General features: G+C 36.3%; 3 protein-coding genes across 5 annotated transcripts; all 3 read left to right on the top strand.

Annotated features, from left to right (window-relative positions):
* The first annotated feature begins 3,386 nt into the window (after positions 1–3,386).
* On the top strand, positions 3,387–8,463 carry LOC126710266 (exocyst complex component SEC15B). Of its 3 annotated transcripts, none has more exons than XR_007649611.1 (3): positions 3,387–5,960; positions 7,834–8,006; positions 8,104–8,463. XR_007649611.1 is itself a non-coding variant. In XM_050410649.1 (2 exons), the coding sequence occupies exon 1, from the start codon at positions 3,491–3,493 to the stop codon at positions 5,945–5,947; it is 2,457 nt and encodes an 818-aa protein (XP_050266606.1). In that variant the 5' UTR covers positions 3,388–3,490; the 3' UTR covers positions 5,948–5,960; positions 8,104–8,463. The 3 variants fall into 3 exon arrangements, 1 of the variants encoding a protein (XP_050266606.1); XR_007649612.1 differs by having other exon boundaries at positions 7,839–8,006; XM_050410649.1 differs by lacking the exon at positions 7,834–8,006 and having other exon boundaries at positions 3,388–5,960.
* Positions 8,464–13,373: 4,910 nt separating this feature from the next.
* On the top strand, positions 13,374–14,280 carry LOC126710273 (uncharacterized). The gene has a single exon (XM_050410657.1). It carries the CDS (start codon positions 13,475–13,477, stop codon positions 13,979–13,981), a length of 507 nt encoding a protein of 168 aa, XP_050266614.1. The 5' UTR covers positions 13,374–13,474; the 3' UTR covers positions 13,982–14,280.
* Positions 14,281–16,129: 1,849 nt separating this feature from the next.
* On the top strand, positions 16,130–16,958 carry LOC126710272 (uncharacterized). The gene has a single exon (XM_050410656.1). The coding sequence runs from the start codon at positions 16,216–16,218 to the stop codon at positions 16,747–16,749; it is 534 nt and encodes a 177-aa protein (XP_050266613.1). The 5' UTR covers positions 16,130–16,215; the 3' UTR covers positions 16,750–16,958.
* Positions 16,959–22,057: the final 5,099 nt, after the last annotated feature.

The following is a 22,057-nucleotide window of genomic DNA, read 5'->3' on the forward strand; positions in this document are numbered from 1 at the left end:
CAGGTTTTGCAAAGTCCTCGGACTCAGGCTGCCCGGGAAATCAACTGCCCAAATGAGGAAACTTCTCGGCTTAAATACTGGAAAAGGTTAAGGCTCGCGTATCATCGAGATGGTAGAACAACCTAATGATCGTCAACTTAAAGAGGCCATTCATCCGGTGGGTAACACGTCCTCGGATAGCTACTCCTTATATCTAATCGGAGCATTTAATACCCATCACGGCTAATTTTAAGATAAGTCTCATTCCACACTGGTCGGATTGCTACGTTGAATGATTATTTTATTAAAGTCATCGTGGCATCTTTTTATCAACGATTACTTTGGCCTTATTTATTATTAATTGAAATGCTATACTATTATGCCGAGCAGCGCATTCACATTTGTTAAAGTATATAAACAAGACATACGAAATAGAGTAACAATCACTTTTATTAATATGAAAAATTGTTACAACCAACCAGGAAGGGCTTAAATGAGCCAATACAAAAAATGAACTGCTAAAACAGTAACAACATCCGTAACACAAATAATTAAACCATCAGGTGTCTTCTGAATTCGCCTTCAAAGTCTTTCTGAAATCTATGCCTCAGTACTGTTCACATCAGGAGAAGATCCTTATACAAAAATAATGAAGGACAAGGAAGAAGAATTGGAACACATGGAAGCACTGCAGCAAGCTCTTGTTGCTGAAAAAAGTAAGGGAAAAAGAAGATGGAAGACATGAGCGGGAAGGAGGAGAAGAAGAGGGAAGCAATGAAAAGAAAGTAAAAGGAGCAAAAGAGGGAAAAGGGGAGCCATATTAGGTATGCTCATGAGAGAGCAGATGGAGATGACAAGGGAGGTTTTTGACTCGGCCACACCGGAAATAGGATGTGACGAGCCCCTGCTTCGGATTTTGGCTAAAAGAATGGGGAGACAAACCTTGAGTCTCCACCACCTTTGCCCCGACCGAGCCATCTCAAGTTTCGTTAAGGTATGGTGTTTCTGGGAAAGGAGGGATTCATTCATGGTTGATCACTATGGGGGACGTGTTATCGACTGAGGAATAACCAGAGGGAAGAAGTGGATTCTGAGAAGGGTCTAAGGGATTCGCATATGAGAGAATCACCTTCTTATCTTCTCTCTTTATATAGGGAAAAAGACGAGGGTACGTGACACGCTCCGATCCTCTAAGAAATCTGCTAGTAAATGCAAAACCGTTTCGTTTCTCCAAGCTATCCATAACCGCTAGATTTAAGAGGCCTCGTAAAAGGAAGACATTAAAAGCGCACTGCGGCTAACCAAACGGAATAAACGCATCACGCGTAAGTCAAGGGAAATACCTCGTAGACCGGCGCATTCCTTGGGGAGGTGAAAAGTCGCAGACGTTGATTAAGGGCCGAACTTAATGAGCCGCAATAGAGTCTCGGTATCATCAAAACCCACCTTTCCAACCGAGGAGTTGGATAGCAGGGTTTTGAGGGGCTATTGTGGGGCCCGACAACAGATGGGCCAGATCCACCTATTCACAGGAATACTTAAGACCCAGGCCGAAGAGGATAATAGTCCCAGCCCAATAAACGCAAAGCACCAATGGGCCATAGAAACCGCCGAGGAGGGTACAGCCCTCGGCTAGCCCAGAGCTACACTAAGGAAAGGGGTAAAAGCGGCATAGGGATAATCTTGTAAGAAATCTAAAAATATCTAGGAAAGGCTGCCCAAACTACCTGCCCTAGACGGAGCTTTGCCTCTCACAGAGTCGTGTCTCTTTAGCCTACTCAACCACTCCCAACAACTCAGGTCTTAAACTGATGGGACAAGTGTCAGGCTAGGAAAGTTCGACCCTACACGTGGACGAAGGAAATTGAATGCATGCTAATATAAAAGGAAAATTTGCAACCTAAAAAGAGGGACTTCCCAGAAAGGGGAGGACCAAAGGGGTGAACACCTCTAAAATCATGCAGGAAAAACTTAACAAAACCACAGCCGAGTAAACATGACTTAGCCTTTCGACCCCACTCTCTACAAATGATATTGCACGGGTCCATTTACGTGCGAACCCAACCCTACCGTGTTCCAACGCAAATCGTGTCCCTACAAAACCATTTCTAGACTCAAACGCACAGAGAGAGAGAGAGAGAGAGAGAGAGAGAGAGAGAGAGAAGAGAGAGTAGAGAGCCTTCGACTTCGCGCAACTAAACACCCTAGCGAGATCGCACCCCAACCCCAAACGCGCTAGTGAGATCGCGCCTTCGACTTCGCGCCGCTAATATCATCCCGCCGAGATCGTGCCACATGAAGCCTGCTGTTGCTTGACCGGTCTCGTCCTCCTCTGGGTCAGATCATCTCCTCCTTTGGGTCGAGCTCGTCGTCCGCCACTCGGCGATCTATCTCCTCCTCTAGGTTGATCTCATCGCCGATCTGCTTTCTCTCTTTGATCTTTGATTTTTGTTGTTGTTGTTGTTATTGTGGTGGTGTGGGTGGTGGCGTTTTGGTGGTTTCTATGTTGTGTAGTGGTGGGTTTTGTGTGGATAGTGGTGGATTTCGTGATATAAAATTTGTTTAGAAGCTGAGAAAATGATTGAGAAAATGTGAAAAATTTGAAGGAAAATAGTATTTTCAGAATGTTACCAAACACTAAAAATTGTTTTCTAATATAATTTTTAAAATGCAACCAAACACTAGAAAATATTTTCCTTTCTGGAAAATATTTTACACTGAAACAAACGCAGCCTTAGTAAGAATCAAAGTTAATAGCAAGAGTGATAAATAGAAAGTGTGTAAACTTTTTTTTTTCTAAGTAAAATAAATTATACTATCAAACTTTACTGAAATAATTAGAAGTTTTTTTTAATTCAATTAGATGACATTTGACACTTACTGTTATTATCAACAACAAAAATTTGAAATTTAAATTATCTTATTAAACTAAGTAACAAAAGAAGAAATCATAATAGGAGTAACAATTTAATATTATTTCTATGTAGTCACATGGTCCAATAACCACAGAATATTTTTGTTTGTGAAATTTTTTGTGATAGTTGTGCACTTGAATCCCGTTGATAATTTGTCAAAAGAAAAAAAAAAAAAAAACCCATAATTAAAGCCTAAAACAACTTGACACCATGGATGAGTTTATAACTTTCTTTACAATCTAATTATTAAAAAGAACTTTATTTATTCAATTTATAACAAAAATATTGAAATTGGTTTTAAATTTTTATGAATTTACCAAATTGATACAATTCTATCTACAATCTGTTAAAATAATATTCAATTTTTTTTTAGAAGAATAAACAATATTTAATTGGTTTAACCAAATTGTTTACAATTCAACACCGTGATACAACTGCTACAACTCTCCCCCTTTATAATAAAGACTAAAATAATCCAGCCGATCTAAACCTGTTGTCCAAAATTCCAAATAGCCCAACTGCTACAACTCTCCCCCTCTCCCTCTCTCTCTCTCTCTCTCTCTCTCTCTCAAGTCTCAACCACCACACGACTTACGATGCAGCCCACGAAGTCACGCCGGAAAGTGGCGCCAAATACCGCCACAGGCACCAAAACCACCGCAACCGATAACGGAAGCGCCGACTCAGCAGACAAGCTAGACCAGCTCCTCCTTTCTTCCGCCATCTGCAACAACGAGGACATAGGACCCTTCATCCGCAAGGCCTTCACATCGGGCAAGCCCGAGACTCTCCTCCTCCATCTCCGCCACTTCGCTCGCTCGAAAGAGTCCGAGATCGAAGAAGTCTGCAAAGCTCACTACCAGGACTTCATCCTCGCCGTCGACGACCTCAAGTCTCTCCTCTCCGATGTCGAATCGCTCAAATCCTCTCTCTCCACTTCGAACTCCAAGCTCCAGTCCGTCGCTGGACCGCTTCTCGACTCGCTCGACTCGTTCCTCGAGTCGCGAACTGTGTTGCAGAATGTCAATCTCGCCCTCGGCTCAATCTCTACCTGTATCCGCTTGATCGAGATCTGTTCCCGATCGAACTACCACTTGTCTCGGAACAACTTCTACATGGCGTTGAAGTGTTTGGACTCGATCGAGACCGAGTTGCTGGACAAAACGCCGTCGTCTACGCTCAGGCGAATGCTGGAGAAGAAGATCCCGGAGATTCGCGCGCATATCGAGAGGCTAGTGAGCAAAGAGTTCGGCGATTGGCTCGTCGAGATCCGAGTCGTGAGCCGGAACTTAGGTCAGTTAGCCATAGGCCAAGCCTCCTCGGCTCGTCAGCGCGAAGAGGATCTTCGAATCAAGCAGCGCCAAGCAGAGGAGCAGAGTCGGCTTAGTCTTCGTGACTGTGTTTACGCTCTTCAAGACGAAGATGAAAACGAAGACGATCAACACGGCCAACACGACGGCGTTGGGCTCAGTAACGGACTTGGAAACGACGGTCATAGTGGTGGTTTCGATTTGACTCCTCTGTACAGAGCTTATCATATAAACCAAACCCTAGGACTCGAGGACCGGTTCAAGCAGTACTACTTCGAGAATCGGAAGCTCCAATTGACTTCAGATTTTCAGGTATCGTCTATGACTCCATTTCTAGAATCTCATCAAACATTTTTCGCCCAGATAGCCGGGTTTTTCATAGTTGAAGATCGAGTTTTGAGGACTAGTGGAGGTTTGATTTCGAAAATGGAAGTTGAGAATTTGTGGGAAACTGCTATGAGTAAAATGTGTGGGGTTTTAGAGGACCAATTTTCTAGGATGCAAACCGCGAATCACTTGTTGTTGATTAAGGACTATGTGAGTTTGTTAGGTGTCACATTGAGGAGGTATGGGTACCCGGTTGATGCTTTGTTAGATGTATTGAGTAAACATAGGGATAAGTATCATGAATTGTTGTTGTCGGATTGTCGGAAACAGATAGCCGAGGCACTTGCGGCTGATAAGTTTGAGCAAATGTTGATGAAGAAGGAATACGAGTATTCGATGAATGTGCTCTCGTTTCAGCTTCAAACGTCGGATATTGCTCCTGCATTTCCTTACGTGGCGCCATTTTCGTCCACAGTGCCAGATTGTTGTAGGATTGTGAGGTCTTTTATTGAGGATTCCGTGAGTTTCATGTCGTATGGTGGGCAGTTGGACTTTTATGATATGGTTAAGAAGTACTTGGATAGGTTGTTGGGTGAGGCTTTAGATGAGGCTTTGTTGAAGCTTATCAATACGGCCGTTCATGGGGTTTCACAAGCAATGCAGATGGCGGCAAATATGGCTGTCATGGAGCGTGCTTGTGATTTCTTCTTTCGTCATGCTGCACAGCTTTCAGGGATTCCCTTGAGGATGGCTGAGAGGGGTAGGAGACAGTTTCCATTGAGTAGAGCCCGTGATGCAGCAGAAGATATGCTATCAGGGTTGTTGAAAGCGAAGGTTGATGGGTTCATGACGTTGATTGAGAACGTGAATTGGATGGCCGATGAGCCACCGCAAAGTGGGAATGAATATGTGAATGAGGTGATGATATATTTGGAGACTCTGGTTTCTACTGCTCAGCAGATATTGCCAGCTCAGGTACTTAAAAGGGTTTTACAAGAAGTTCTTTCTCACATTTCCGAGAAGATTGTGGGAGCTTTATATGGGGATTCAGTTAAGAGGTTTAATGTGAATGCGATCATCGGGATTGATGTTGATGTTCGGTTGCTGGAATCATTTGCAGATAATCAAGCTCCTATTTTCTCGGATGGGGATGCAAATCAGTTGAAATTGGCACTTTCTGAGTCCAGGCAATTGATTAATTTGCTATTGAGCAATCATCCGGATAATTATCTAAATCCAGTAATCAGGGAGAGAAGTTATAACGCTTTGGACCACAGGAAAGTTGTGACTATTTCAGAAAAGTTGAGGGATCCTTCAGATCGGCTATTTGGAACCTTTGGGTCACGGGGAGCCAAGCAAAACCCAAAAAAGAAGTCTCTGGATTCTTTGATAAAAAGACTTAGGGATGCTAGCTAATCGGAACAGAGCTGTATGTACAAACCTTCCATCTTTTTCCTTTACCTGTGCTGATTGTGATTTGGATTCGTTCATAGTGGTTCATTGCTAACTTCATTTGCTTAAGGATAAGTTCCATCTTTTGCTGTCCTCTATTGTATTGGAAAATTAGCACATTTTATTCTGTATGTATCATTTTCATAATTACATATTGGTTTTTGTAATGAATTTGTTCGGGCCATGATATTTTGATTTGCTTATATATTTTACGTTGACCTCCTTGGGCATATCTTTGATCTATCAATGCAAATGTAACTCTATCCTTAAATGCAAGACTCTCTAAGCATCACAATGTCAGCTGTGTAAGAGTGACCTAATTCAGGGGAAAATGGGCTTCTGCCCTTATTTTTTAAAGTATTCAGTAAATTGTCCTTGTTTTGAAACTATTAAGCATCATGTCCCTATTTTGAAACTCGATTTTTAAAAAATCAAGATTCTTATAAAACTCGATTTTAAAAAAATCGAGTTTCTTATAGAACTTGATTTTTAAGAAATCAAGTTTCCCATAGAACTTGATTTTATGATTATTGAGTTCTAGGTAAGTTTTTGCCACGCTGGAGGAACACCCGTTAGATGATTGAAACTTACTTAAAACTCGATTTTCTAAAAATCAAGTTTCAAAACAGGGACACAATGCATAATAGTTTCAAAATAGGGACATTAAGCTAGATATTTTAAAAAATAAGGGTAAAAGCCCATTTTTCCCCCTAATTCACACCAAAATTACGTGCACATTAGGATGAAAGTGTTCAATGAGATTTACTTGCGATCTATGTAGTTTATATTAACCAATCCATATGTCATTAAAACTGTTGACTGTTGAGTCTCAGATATTTTGCATTTTCTTTTATCATTATGTTAGTTTGGACTTTGGAGAGAAAACGTAAGAGTATCAATTAAATGCTGTTTGAATCTTCTAAGGGAGTTCTTGAATTTTATTTTATTTTATTTTTAAAAAAGGAAGAAAGAAAATCAGCTTAGGCCATGCAAACTTGGTCTTGAATGCTTTCCATGCGAACAAGGCAGAGGAGACTTGACTCAGGTCTAGGATCAGGGGAGTTGTTATTCATTGTTGTGAATTCATTAGGTTTGATGAGTGTAATTTGGATGATGTGAAATTTTATACGCTGTAGATGGATCTTTTCTTTTCATGAATGATGATTTTAGACTCTAGATGAAAAATGGTGAACCATTTTTGTGTTAAAAATGGCAAGGAAAATGACGTCATTCTTTATGTAAAGAAATTTAGACCATTTTGTGTTTTGGCACCAGTTAAATAGGGTGATCTATTTTAGACGGAGATCTCAAAAAGACGGGAAGATTTTGTGTACGACTTTTGACTGGGTAAACCAGTTGAATAGGGTGACCTATTTTTGATTGGGTAAACTCAATATATCAATGCTTTCACTTACTCTTTTCATGCTGCACAGAATAACCAGAAATCGTTGAACTCTTCTCCCTCCCTCCCTCTCTCTCTCTTTCTCACACACCCAAGCACAAGCATGATATTTATACTTGTATGCTGTATTTGTAAGCATTTGAGCAATTTCATGCCGGCATTCTGGCATCATCACCTGGTCTGAACCTCTTTCTTCATACCTTCATCTCTATCCTCAACTCAATCCATGGAAGTTAGCCAGGTATAGATATCATGACTAACTTGAGCATAAAATGCTTTTGAAAGGCTTGAAACAGTCAGAGCTTAATTTAAAGTGCCATACAGAAAAGCTGAGATGAAGCAGCATTGAGTATTTAACTAAAATGCATGTCTTCTAAAAACTTGGGTTAGGTAGATTTATATATAAAATTTCTGCTATTCTCATTCATTCCATTTCTTGTGTGGAAAGGGAAGATCGTGTGGATAAAGGAGGTCCAAATGGAAGTTCAAATGATTGGGGTTATTCGCCAAACATGCTGAGCTTATGACTGAGTAAAAGAAGAAAGAACTCGCTCACTATAATTACCCCATCTCATGCACAAGAACCTTAAGAAGCCTTAGTTAAATATTCGATTTCTTGTAGTAAGAATGTTCAAATGTTTGCCTTGTATCTTCTTGCTGCGAGTAGGTGAGGAGTGTCTTGGGTGTTTAACCATTAAATTTTTCTCACTTTTCTCAGCTATGCATTTTCTTTGGAAAGAGGAGTAATTCTGAGTAGTGACCCATACTACTGCATGTCAGTGAAATCGCTTGGGAAAACCGAAAATGGATCAAATTCCTTGGCAGAGGAGGATGGATCTTCAGGATATTGTGCAGCAGTGCCAGCCTTAAACTTTGCAGATTTCCATCCTATGATTGGACTCAATTTGGGTTTGTTTGGTGCACAATTTCTTTTGTAGATCTTGCTGTTATATAATTAGCTTTTGCATATAAAAATAAAAATCAATATTGGAGGTCTATTCTCTCTTTTTCCTCTTATTTAGCAGGGAGTAAAAACTGCTAATAAATAGGCATACATATGGTTTGTTTTTGTAGCTAACTGAACTATTATCGTGGCTGGTTGATTCAGTAGATTAGGGTGGTATGTAGGATTAATACTGTGTTTCTCACGTGATTTCTCTTTAACAAACTGTATTTGTTGGAGAGAAGTATTTTCAATTTTAATTAATTAGTCATTAACCCGTGCGATGCACGGGAAAGGTATTGAGTACAATATAAAATTTAATTTTGGTTTATTTTACTACAACACCAAAATTGAATTTGTAAAATAAAATCATGTAGCTAAAACATTTGCTAACAGCTATACGTTTCAAACATTTACTAAACTATATATTATTATTATTATTATAATTATATCAACTTAACAGTATTTAAATATATGATATTCATTGAAATCTTCTTGTATTGAAAGGTCCAATATTGTTTTGCCATGTGGGCCTTAGAAACCTGGAGGCAATACTGTGGTTGTGTTCATAGCTATATCCAAAGTCCAACCAAAAGGATCCAACGAATGCCGTTGTGTTCAGTAAAGCAGACCATGCAAAATCAATACATCAAACTAAGAACACAAATGCAAATATGACTAAATTTTATCTTTTAAAAATCCATGAAAACAGAAGTTGGTCACTTTTAGAATATGAAAAATGTTTTGTTTGAACCAAGCTCTTTCGCAACTTCTCAAAAAAAAAAAAAAAGTTCTTTCCCAACTACCATATATGCAAGAAGAGCAAACACACAATAAGGCAATGCAACTCAACCTCCAAATACCATGCATGTACAGATTAAAAAATATATACAACTTATTTCAACCCCATCACAACTTTATTCTCCTTGAGTATATCATGTTCCAAATTCAAATGCAGCAATGAAAACATAAACTAAAGCAATAATATAGCACAGGACCAAACTCAATTGGTAGTGGAGATTAGAGAGAATTTACTGTGTTGCATAAGTAGAGAAGATTAAATTTCAATAACAAAATTTTATTCAGAAATTGAGTCCTAAATCTGAAAAAGGAAAACCCAAGATTCAGAGAGAAGAGAAAAAAGTTAATCTAAGATTCTAAATCAAATTATTCACTGGGGAATTTAAACAAACACATAGAGGACAAACACAAAGATGTCAATAACAATGAACCAAGACAAAATCTTTAAACCCACAATGCTAATTGCTTACACACAGATACTTTCATGAAATCAAAAGTTGATGAAGTTACCAAGTTTTATCCAAAATCACAGAATAAAGATATTTTTTTTTAATATATATAAAAAAAAATAAAAAAATAAAGAAAAAAGAAAAAGAGAAGAAGAGGTTTGTTCACCCAAATCCATTCATGTTCATTTGATCTGCCTAGGAACAGTCATTTGCCTTCTATCCTTAATGCATTACAGATATGAGTACAATATAAAATTTAATTTAGACCGATAACTTTCAGCATAGTACTCCAAATGACACAAGGTTGGAACCTATGGAAATTATCTTGTGAAATCTTTCATGGACACTAAGAACATCAAAATTGGAGTCTGGAAACATTGTTTTTTTCTATCACCAAAGCAAACATGGCGTAATTTAGAAAATTGACTAACGTTGTATAAATCAAAACATACAATGAAAAAACAATATTTCTACCAAATTAGTGGAAGGTTACTGTAGTGATTTTGTGGGTTACTCTATTTTTTCTCCACAACTTGCGCTGGGTTACTCTGTTTTTTCTCCACAATCTTCGTTGTAAGTAGTTACCAACTGAAACGGTGTGGGTTTGAAAGAGTTAGACCAACTAATGCAAGAGTAAGCAAGACCAACTAATATTTGTGAAGAAAAGAATTACCAATATCAGTAGCATCAAGGACACTCTGTTTTTGGTTCACAACGTTCCTTGAGTTTGTTCTCGCAACGGGGAAAAAAAAAAAAACAGAAAACGGAAAGAAGAAAACACAACATAATTAGTGTATGTAAACAATAATAAGTACCCACTGAAACTACATAAGTCACCACCGAAAAGATACATTGTTCTACTTTTTAAAATGGTAAACGTGTGGCATTAATTTATATAGCTACATAGTATAATAAGGGAAGGTCAACAAAAAGTCAAACATTTCGACTATTAGTTATTATATAGATGGGTTTTCTTTGGACACAACCATTATGGAATAATACGTGTGTTTAAATGAGAATACAGTTACTTCTTTTAAAACTAGGTAAAAAAAAAATCATGAAACAAAAGAAACAATTAGGAAAGTCAATGCAACTTCTTTGTAAATGGATCAAGGCCGCACTAAGTCAGAAAATGTATAGCGAGAAAGTGTATGTATATGAATGGGCACAATGATTGGATGTCTATGCGGGGTGGGTGGCCGCGCCTACACATGTACACATTTTGTTTGTTGAAATCATGTGCACGACAATTTTTGCAAAAATGACACCTATTTAAACCATCGAATACTTATTGAACGTATCTATAAAAAGATCAGTGGTTTGAATCATTCATGATTACACCATAATAATAAAAGTTGTTATGGAGTAGACCCCTAATGGTGTTTCTCCATGTCGGCTCGCATAGAGTGGGCCTATGAGATACCGAGATAACATAATAAATTTTACAATATTTTTTAAATATTGAAATATCTTATTATGAATTTTGAAATATCATTTTCCGGATAGATTATTATTGACATTATTTTTGTTGTGCAAATCACAATATATTATCTTAAAGATTATGAAAAAAATTATAAATTTTTTTCGTCTGTAGATAGACACTGATGCCAAAAAGGTCCAAAGAGTAGTCCCAAATCAAAGTACTTTTCTTTTCCGTGAACCCTTTAATTCCTTTCCTTTTAACCCAAAAAAAAAAAAAAAACACTTAATTCCAAGGGTTTTTTTTTTTTTCCTCTTACAAGAAGAAGGGTTTGGAACTCAAGTTTTCGGTCCAAGAGAACTGGGTTGTCACTAAATCAGTAAATCACAAGGCCTTAATAAAAAAAAGTAAAAATAAAAAATAAAAAAAAGAGGTAAATCACAAGGCTTTTGGCAATACCTAAATTACAGTTGTTAATATTATTGCGATGTCATATAAATGTCCCAACTCTCCAATATATAATAACCTATATATAATGGACATAATATATTTATTTTTAAGAAAGAGGATAGTGCATAAAAATAAAATTAAGAAGAAATGAATCTGTTATTAGAGTTTCTAGCCTTTTCAACGGCCAATAAATTCTCCACCATAGTTGGTGAGTTATCCAAAGTAATATAAGCACACATGGAAGAGAGAAGTTCTTAGTTTGACAACTGTTTCTGCACATTGATTAGCTTCACATTAGATGTTGCTCTGTCCACTTACTAAATAAAGGATCCAAGAAGCACATATTTATTTTTAAAATGATTAGAAATACTTACATACAAAATATGTTATTCTCATGATTCGAACTCATACTCTCTTCTTGTTTCTCCAAACACTTAGTATTTAAGGAGGTACCAACTCACAAATTTGGAAAAAAAACCCTACAAACTTTTCCAATTTCCACTTAAATGGATGGATCACAAAGAAATCATATAGGCGGAATTCTTTGTTTGATTGAAGTGGATATTAGTGGCTATCTTAAACTCTAAACTTCCAGAAGACGAGGAAAGAAGATGGGTATAGCCTATTGGTAACTCTTGCCCATCAATATTATATCCAGGACCACTTGATAATCTGTCTGTGGATGCTAAATCATCTTTTATTTTCTGTTCTTATATTATAGAATGTGTTGGCCTGGCTTTGTCAACTTTGAGACTCATTTTTCTGTGCATTATCTTTTTGTCTGTTTTCAATGTGTTTGTTCTCATTTTTGTCCGGTATCCTTTTTCCAATGCATGAATCAGACAGTAAGATTTCTGCCAGATAAATTTATATAAAAAAAAAAAAATCAGACTGTTTTTTAGTTTGGAAGGGCATTGGAAATTTGAGGGTAAAGGACTAAAGGGTCACAATCTGCTTACAACTATGCATGCGTGTGCACAGATGTTTCCAACAAAGTCTTTCCACTCCCATCATCGCTTTCGGACTTTTTATGAGCTACTTTTGCATGTGCACCTTGCATTTTTAATAGATTGTTGTTTGTAGGAGCTCAATTCCTGGTTTATTTCAATATTTTGTTCCTGGTTTTTGAGCTACAGATGTTTAAAGAGCTCTATACTTTCTTATGCCAATTGCCTATACATTTTTCCTTGTTGCGCATGGTTTCTTTACAATAAATCAGAAAGAGGAAAGTAGGGGAAAAAAAAGGGAAACAAACAAGTTTGTTAAAGTAAAGCGTCAGAGCCATCATAGGAGTAAAACTAGTTAATAGTTCAGAAGAGCAGGGTAGATTCTAGATTTTCTATGATTACTATTGCCTAGAAAGGATTCAATATTAGTACATAACTGATAACACACACAGGTACATATGATCTCTTTGTATGGAATGAGATTGGAATTCATGTTGATGAATCAATTCACAGTGCAATTCCATCAGGAGTCCCCCCCAATAATTCTTTCATGCTACATGTAGGACTCTTTTTCTTTTTTACACACATGCATGCTATAGGACTTCCACACTTGAATAACTGAAAGATGCATGTTTTTACTGAATTACCATAAGATATCATCTTTACACAAAAAGCACAAGGCCATAAGCAAAGATAGGATTTGAATCTTAAAAGTAATTTCAGTAAAACAAATTCAAATCTAAGAAAAGTCGGAACTTTGAAATTAACCACCCCCACCCAATCCCTCTCAATTTCCCAGAAAAACAAAAAACATTTTTGTTGGGACTCGTTCATAATTGAGACTTTAAAAAATGGTGTAAGCACAGGTGTCAAACTAAGCAACACGCGGCACCCAATGGACCTTACAGAAAGAGTGAGGTATAGCCAAAATTACTGTCAATTTAAAGCCTTTGATGACCAACGTGACAAAATGGTCACCTTCAACCAAGTTGCATAAGACATCAACACGTACAATCAACTCCCACCACCACCACCACTCACCCTGAATTGGAAAGAACACTTATCCAATAAGAGAAAATATGGGTTTTCTTTCCCAGCCAAAACCCATCTTTTCAATGCCATTTCTTTGTGCAAGTCTCTTAATTTTGTTATACTTCTCAACCCCATTTGCCTTTGGTGATGATGACACACCCTCAGCTTACGAAGTTCTTCAAGATTATGACTTTCCAATCGGCATTCTTCCTGAAGGTGTAACTGGCTACGAATTAAACAAAGAAACCGGAGAGTTCTCAGCCTACTTGAATGGAAGTTGTAGCTTCGCAATTGAAAATTCATATGATCTCAAGTACAAGTCCACCATAAAGGGTGTGATATCCAAAGACAGGCTCAAGAATTTGAAGGGTGTGAGCGTTAAGGTACTTTTGTTTTGGCTCAATATTGTGGAAGTGGTTCGTGATGGTGATGAACTCCAGTTCTCTGTTGGGATTGCTTCTGCTGACATCACAGTTGATAATTTTGAGGAGTCTCCCCAATGCGGGTGTGGATTTGATTGTAACAATTTCAATGCTTTTCTGTCCTCTTCTTAGGTGGGACAATTAATTGTATTAAGGAGTAAGCAATGCGCTGATGCATTGGCCAAATTGGGAGCTACCTCCCTATTTTTGTTTTGCTGTTTTTTTGAGTTCACCGCCTGTGGTGGATAGTATCTTATCCTTCCTAGTTTTGTGCAATTTCTATGGTTTACATTAAAAAAAAGGAAAGGAGTAACTAATTGCCACCGGAAGGCTATTAGGTGGGTCTTAAGTTTAAGTGCAGCTTCCTTGAGTTTTCTATTTTCTTTCTGTAGTTAATAAAGACTCTGGACTCCCTTTGAGGTTTTTAGTTATTTTATATTTTTTAAATAATTGGATTGTACAAGTTCAATTACAAATCTTTGGCTGGTTTTTTTTTTGGTTATATATATGTTTAGTTAATAAAAGAGCATTAGAGAGAGCAAACAAAATAAATATTAACTATAATTAATGTATGGTTAGTCTCCTTTGTTCTTTTCTTTATTATATTTTATACTTCTACTTTTGCATCTATATTAGAGTACCGAGTGTGGGGTTTGGGATTTTTGGGTGCTTTGACCCTGTGACACCCTAGTCCCATATCGGCAAGAGATGCACCACACTCATGGTTGCTCCAAGGACTTATAAACTATGAGTGGGACGCATTTCTTGCCGATGTGGGACTAAGGATACTGAGGACAAAACCTTGCGGGCCTGACTCCCCAAAGAGGATAATCAAGCTTATGGGGCGTGGAACAAAATCCTCCTTAGATATTTAACCTAGTATATCAATATAAATATTTAACAAAACTATAAAGATTTGCCCAATTTAAAGGGACAAGGACAACATATAAATATGTGCACCTACTTTTTTTTTTTTTTTTGAGCAGAAAAGAGGGATTGGCTTGACACTTAGGTGCCTGACTTGGCTTGAACGAAGACACCTGTGTCACTTGTTTTCAAGGTTGGTGGTAGTAAATTAGTAATTGTGTAGACTAATTAATAATTATCCAGTGCTCTGAGAAAAATGTTACCTGTTTTATCTTCTCTCGTGTAATAGTCATGGTTTAATAGGTAAAATTACAGTATAGGATACTCCTTATTCTTGAAAAAAAAAAAAAAATTTGAGGATGTGGATCCTGTTAGGATAATATCCTTGATGGATGTTATTTTGGATTGGTGAATTTCCAAGCCTTTTTTTTTTTTTTTTTAGAAATAATTACAACATGCTGCTAACCCTGCAGTTCAAACCTTTTCCCCCCTAGACTTCCAAATACTTTTTTAATTCTTCTTTATGATTGTTTGTTTCCATGAAAATTATTTCCGACAATAAATTTACCCTTGATGGTAATTATTGAATTCTTCAAAAAAAAAAAATACTTATTAGTATATTTCAATTCTTCAAACAAAAAAAAAAAAAAAAAATTAACCTTTGAATAAGATTATTATTAGTATTATCTAAATAAAGTAAAGAGGTCATAAGAACATTGTAAATTAATCCAATAATTTTTTTTTTAAACTTCAAAAAAGAAAAACTTTCTATTGTCACTTGCTCATCTTTCTGTTTGGACTCACACATAATGCAGGGCTCGGCTAACTCCTTAACTAATAATCAATCCTTCATATAATTAACACAGAAGAGCAACTATTCAATTGATAATAGTTGAATAATGTTAAGAGTCTTATAATTTAACTGTCATCTTGTAACTCAATTAGTACCTCTTAGGCATCCAAGAAAGACGTCTAGAGTTCAAATCTCCTCCTCCCCAATCATAATAATTACATTATAAAAAATTAAAAGTTGAATAATGAATTTAGTTCAGAATTCCACTTTTATATATCATCAGTTGGTACTGTTTTGATCCAATTGTAATTACCATGAAGTGAATATAGGTTATAAAAAAATATTTTTTTTTAGAAGAGTTTTAACCTATAGCATCCACTTTTGATAATAACTCTTTGTTATCAGACCAAAATACTATTCAATTTTTGGTGTAGGTGGGGATTAAACCCTAAATCTATTATTCAACCATCAGAAACTTTATCAGTTGAGCTAACTGGAACTCACATGTTATAAAAAATATTAAATGCACTTAACAGTATATAAAAGGAATATCCTTCCATTTATCCAAATTTATTTCCATCTTTAGCCCTTGCATGAACTATATATATCTCCCTAACCTAAACCTCCTACTCCTACTACAAGCCTCAAGACATACCAAACAGTCAAACTCCATCTAACACCTTGAGTTTCAACACAAGACAAAAAAATGGTTTCCATCTTCCAACCAAAACCCATGTCTCCAATGGCTATTCTCTGCCTAATCCTCTTCTTTCTCATCTCTTTGTCAACCCCATCTGCCTCCCTCAAAGACTCATTGACTGCATACGAAGTTCTTGAAAAATATGACTTCCCAGTTGGTCTTCTTCCCAAAGGCGTCTTAGGCTATGAACTCGACAGTTCCACAGGTAAATTCTCAGCATATTTGAATGGTACTTGTACTTTCACCATTGACTCTTATGAGTTGAAATACAAGTCCACCATAACGGGTATAATAGCCAAAGACAAGCTCTCAAGCTTAAGTGGTATCACAGTTAAGGTGCTATTCTTCTGGCTCAGCATTGTGAAAGTGACTCGTGAAGATGATGAGATAGCATTCTCTGTGGGGATCGCATCAGCGGATTTTCCAGTCAGTAATTTCACTGAGAGCCCAACTTGTGGATGTGGTTTTGATTGTGTCACTGCTGGGAATGGAAGGAAGATTAAGCTCAATAATCTTGTGTCCTCTTCGTTAATCAAGTGAGCTTGATTATTTTTAGCTTCAAAATAAATAAAAATTGCAGTAACATGTGGTTAATGGAGAATTAGATATAGCATGAATCGGTAATCACCTTCATTACCAGTAACCATTTGGGCAATAATCCAAAAAATGTGGTTTTGTGTTAATGTACATATTATGTATTATTATGATATAATCATCTTTGATATCTGAAATGACTGTTTTCTTCGCAAGTTAGAATTGTTGCATCTAAATTAATGAGTTTCAGAGTTTGTGACATGCATCCAACGTTTGCTCAGCTAACTGTATTGGCTGAATTGTTGGTGTAAGTATGGCACTTTGACTTATTGCTGATTATAAATCGCAAAGTGCAAATGGAACATTCTTTTTTAGTAAATTAAAATTGGCCTTTTAAGTGTGTGTTTGCCTCCAAAAAAAAAAAAACTAGTTTATTTTACTATTTAGTTTATTTTTGCTATTATTTATGAACTCCATTGCACTTTTTGATACTATTCATAAGTTTTACTGTACTATTTCAGCTAACTTTTACTTTTATTTACAGTACTTTCAGTAAAAAATTTTTAATTTCAGCAAAATAAGCTGATAACAAATAGACCCTAAGTTTGAAATTATTTTTATTTTGAGAAATATCCATAATATTTTTACAACAAATTTTAAGTAGCACTTTATTTCGTTGTTACTTGCTATTACTGGTAGGTAAGAAAGTAATTTTAGTAGTGGATTCATATTCAAACTAGTAACAATTTGCCACATAAAATTTGTTGTGACAATATTGTCAAAAATGTTAAGGATATAACACTTCTTCATTATTTTAGTTCTTTAAATTGAAGACTTTTTACCATTCAAAAATTTTAAGGTTTGTTTAAGATCCGCTTATTTTACTGAAATTGAATTTTTTTTGTTAAAAGTATTGTAGATAAAAGTAAAAATTAGCTGAAATAATACAATGAGACCAATAAATAGTACCAAAAAGTGTAATGGGGCCATAAATAGTAGCAAAAAAAGCTAAATAGTCCATAAAATTTTATTATGTTTTTAGAATGGTCATTCAATCAATTTTCGTAACTAATCCAACAATTAAAAAAAAAAACCTAATCCGACAGTTAAGTGCCAACAAAACATTGACTTATCCCTTTTTATTTCTACCTTACTCTCTTTAAAGAATATTTAACTATTTATTCAAGAGACGTGATTGTAAAAGCAAATTTTATATATTTCGAAAATAAGGTTGCAAGTAGGGGCAAATGGGCCGCTCGAAAATTAACCGCGTTCTAATCAAAGGATTTGAAAATTGAAACTCTTAAGTCTTAACTGGATTTGTGTAAAAACACGAGCTTGTTCAAACCCCCAAATAAAAATTATGGCTAAATAGTTTTTACTCTAACTTATACTATATGAGGAATAAGAGTAAATCTATATGCGGAATAAGAGTAAATGAACGCAAATAACCGATATCACTACCCCAAGCCATATTCATCCATTATCAACAATAAAAGGAAAGTTTAAAGAGTAGGAAAGAGAGATGCAAATACAAGATAATACCAAGACGTCTTATCAAAGAGGAAATCGAAGAACTCGGCAAAAAATCTCTCCGCGACCCTCCAAGTCAAACTCAATCCATTAGAGAATAAAATTGGAGTACACGAATAACAAAAGTCCCTCTAAGCCTAGTCTACCCCCATGCACTTGAGCCCTCTAAGCTTTTGCTACCAATTGACTTCTCGGAACCTTGTCTTTTCTAGCTTTCCAAATCCCGCAATTCAGCTCAATTGCATCCGCCAATTAATGGCTCCTTCCAACGCTTCGCAGCAGCACCAAATTCTTACTTTATACTTTGAATGGGTGTGATAAGTGTTTGAGCTATCAACCTCTCAAGGATATAGAGATGGAGAGGTAGGAGTTGAGGAAAACCACAAGGAAATGTGTAGATGATTGTGGGTATAACAATCTCTAACTCTCAAGTGTATATTTTAGGCTTTTCTCTCTGAAAAGCACTTCTTACAATTTGTGAGTAATGATGGTATATATAGTGTGAGTAAAGACTTGGTAAAGCAAACATAACATTTTGCTAAACAAAAAGTTTTGTGACTACTTCGCGGGATGACCTTTCCTGCAAGACACTCGCAAAAACCTCCAGGCGAGCATGACTTTTCATCTTCCAATCATATGCTCTACACGTGGCTCTTTTACGGGTAGGCTTCTCGTGAGACACTCGCGAAATCCACTTGTTCATCGTTTTAAGCTTGAGTTTTCACATTCTCTCACACTTATCCCTTACAATTAAAACCCACATACATACAGGGAAATATGATTAAAGAAATTACAATCAAATTTGAAACGAAATTAAATCCAACACAAAATAGTTATAAATTACAACTTTACATTAACCATAATAGTTTGCCCAGCACAAGGATTAAAATTATCAATCCTAAACTCTCCAAAGTCCAACCTAAAGCTAAACTCATGTTACGATGGCTTTAACTTTTCATACACAAAGCATCCACAATAGTGGTACTATAGGTAAATATTTTACCTATCTTGCTACAGTGCACAACATATATGGTTGTGCACTGTAGCTGAAAGCTAAAAAGAAATTAATTTTTTATTCTACCTTTGATTAAAATATTATTATTATTATTTTCTATTTCTTTTCTTCTCAGAACTCTCAACTCTCTCTCTCTCAACTTTCAGACCTCTCACAACACTCACCTTTCTCTCTCAACTTTCATTGCCGCCAGCCCACCTCGACGCTCAATCATCCTCTCACCGCCGCCAGCCCACCCGTACCCAACTCTCACTGGCCCACTCCCTTGACCCACACCGCCGACACACACTGCCACAAACCTAGCTCGTCTGCCTAACTCCGACCCACCCCTTCCGCCGATCCAGCTCGCTGACCTAAGCCCTAAGTCCTAAGCCGACCCACACCCTCATATATTTGACCCACGCCGACACCATCCTCCTCATCGAAGCCCAACTCTATTCATCCATTATTCTCGCCAAAGCCTAGCTCTATTCATATATCCGACCCACACCCCACATAGGCGTGATTGGTGATTTTTTATTTTGTTTGTGATTGGTGATTTTTTATAGCCTGGGTTGAGGAAAAAGATTAAGGATTTGGGTTTTTTTTTTTTTTTTTTTTTTTTTTTTGCTGTGGACTGGTGGTGGTGGTTGTGGGTATGGTTGTGGCTAATGGTGGAGGTGGTTATGGTTGGTTACTGAAGTTTGCTATGGATGTTTTTATTATTATTCTAATGAGTTATTTGTATTATTTTAATCAAATAACTAAAAATATAGATCCATTGATATTGGATGTGAAGAGATAAAATAGATAAAATGACTTTTGTACGTGCCAAATAGCTAAATTTTTAGCTCCACTGCTGTGGATGCTTTAAGAGTACCCACATTGATGGAGCTATAATTTTAGCTATATACCACAAAAACTACTTTATTTATTTTATCTTCTTACTTTACAAAACATCCAACATCAATGATTTTATTTTAGTTTTCAACTCAATAAAATAATATAAAAATACAATAAAATAATATATTCATTACAATAAAATAATATATTTACAACAATAATTACCCTCACAACCATCGTAACCACGACCTCTCTGTGCACACAGACAATTCCCAAACAAACATTTACAAGCGGAAAAAATAATAAGCACAACAATCTATCTCTTTATAATATTTTCCTCAATTCAATCTCAATCTGATCAGAAAATGCAGGAAAAATACCATTTGACCCAGCAAAACCCAATTTCAATTAACAATCAAATTATTAATATATCCTTTGTTTTCTCATTAACCAAACAAAAGGGTTGCATGTCCCCAACCCAAATCCCCAATCCTTTTCCTCAACTCAGACCATCAAAAATCACCAATCACAAGCGAAACTTCAAAAAATTTAGGATCTTTTCAATAACTCCAAAGCAGAATCAACAACATAAATAAACACACACAAAGACGGCGATGGGGCATGGCTTGCGTGGGTCGATGATGGAGTGTGGGTCGACGATGGCTGATTGAACAAAGAGCTTCGATGAGGATGATGGATGAATGGAGCTGGGCTTCGAAGATGGTGAGGAGGATGATGAATGGGGTTGGTGATGGTACATGCCTACGTGGGTCAGAGAGGGTGAGATGGGTCACAGAGAAGAATGGGCGAGATGGGTCGGATATATGTTGGCTTGGGTCTGTGGCAGCTGGGCTCGTGCAGATCGGCGACGGAGGCAGAGAGAAACTTAGAGTGGAGATGGAGAGAAAAAGTGAGGAGAGAGACGAACGAATAGACATGAAAGAAAAGGAAGAGAAAAAATAAGGATAAAGAGAAAGAAAAGAAATCAGTAAAATAATTAAAATAGTGTGAACGCAGAAATAAAAAATGTTTTTTTTTTTTTTTTCCTTTGAGTTATAGTGCACAACCTTCTTTGGCTGTGCACTATAGCAAAGAAGCCAAAAATTTTAGCTATAGCTCTACCAATGGAGCCTCACTTTTGCATTTAGTAGTGTTAAAAATAATAATATAGTTTTTTTAGCATCACCAATACATAGCTCAGTCTTTAGGCTTTGGTTGAAAATTGCTCATTTCTTTTCCTATTTATTTAAAGACTTGTTCCATAAAAAGAAAAGAAAAAAACTCTACTCATATTCTGCTCGAAATCATGCTGAACCATTTAAAATTATGAGACAAATCTTGTTGTTTAATGCAATCGAAATCATATAACCCAAAATGGAAATTCAGCACCATGCATTTCCTACATAAGTCTTACTCTCGTACCCTTTGGTGAAATTATTCAGTTGTATTATAAAATGACTTACTCCATAAGCAATGCCCATTCTTATACATGATTGATGGTTTTTACCATGAATTTAATTAATAAAATCTACTATTATGTGAGAGGAAGTAGCATTAATTCCAAAGTATTAAATAATTACTATGGTACATAAAACTCATATTCATATATGAAAGGAAGGATGTACCCCACCCCACTTAGAAAAGGATCCTCTTCATCTGATCAGAAATGCATAAAGTTCATTTCATAATTCATAAATGTGTATAAACTATCATGTTATTTTAAATTTTAAATAATGCGGGCCATGCGATATGGTATGTGCATATGTATTATGATATAATAACCCAAAGGTGATTTTGTGTTAATGTACTACGTATGTATGTATAATTATGATATAATTATCTTTTTTTTGAGATGAAAGATAGAAATTTAATTATTGTATGAAGTATACCAATAATAAACAGCCCCTAAAAACAACATAACAGGGGTAGGACAATGGTAATAGC

The sequence above is a fragment of the Quercus robur genome, chromosome 12 (genome assembly GCF_932294415.1).
Source record: "Quercus robur chromosome 12, dhQueRobu3.1, whole genome shotgun sequence".
Lineage (NCBI taxonomy): Eukaryota > Viridiplantae > Streptophyta > Magnoliopsida > Fagales > Fagaceae > Quercus > Quercus robur.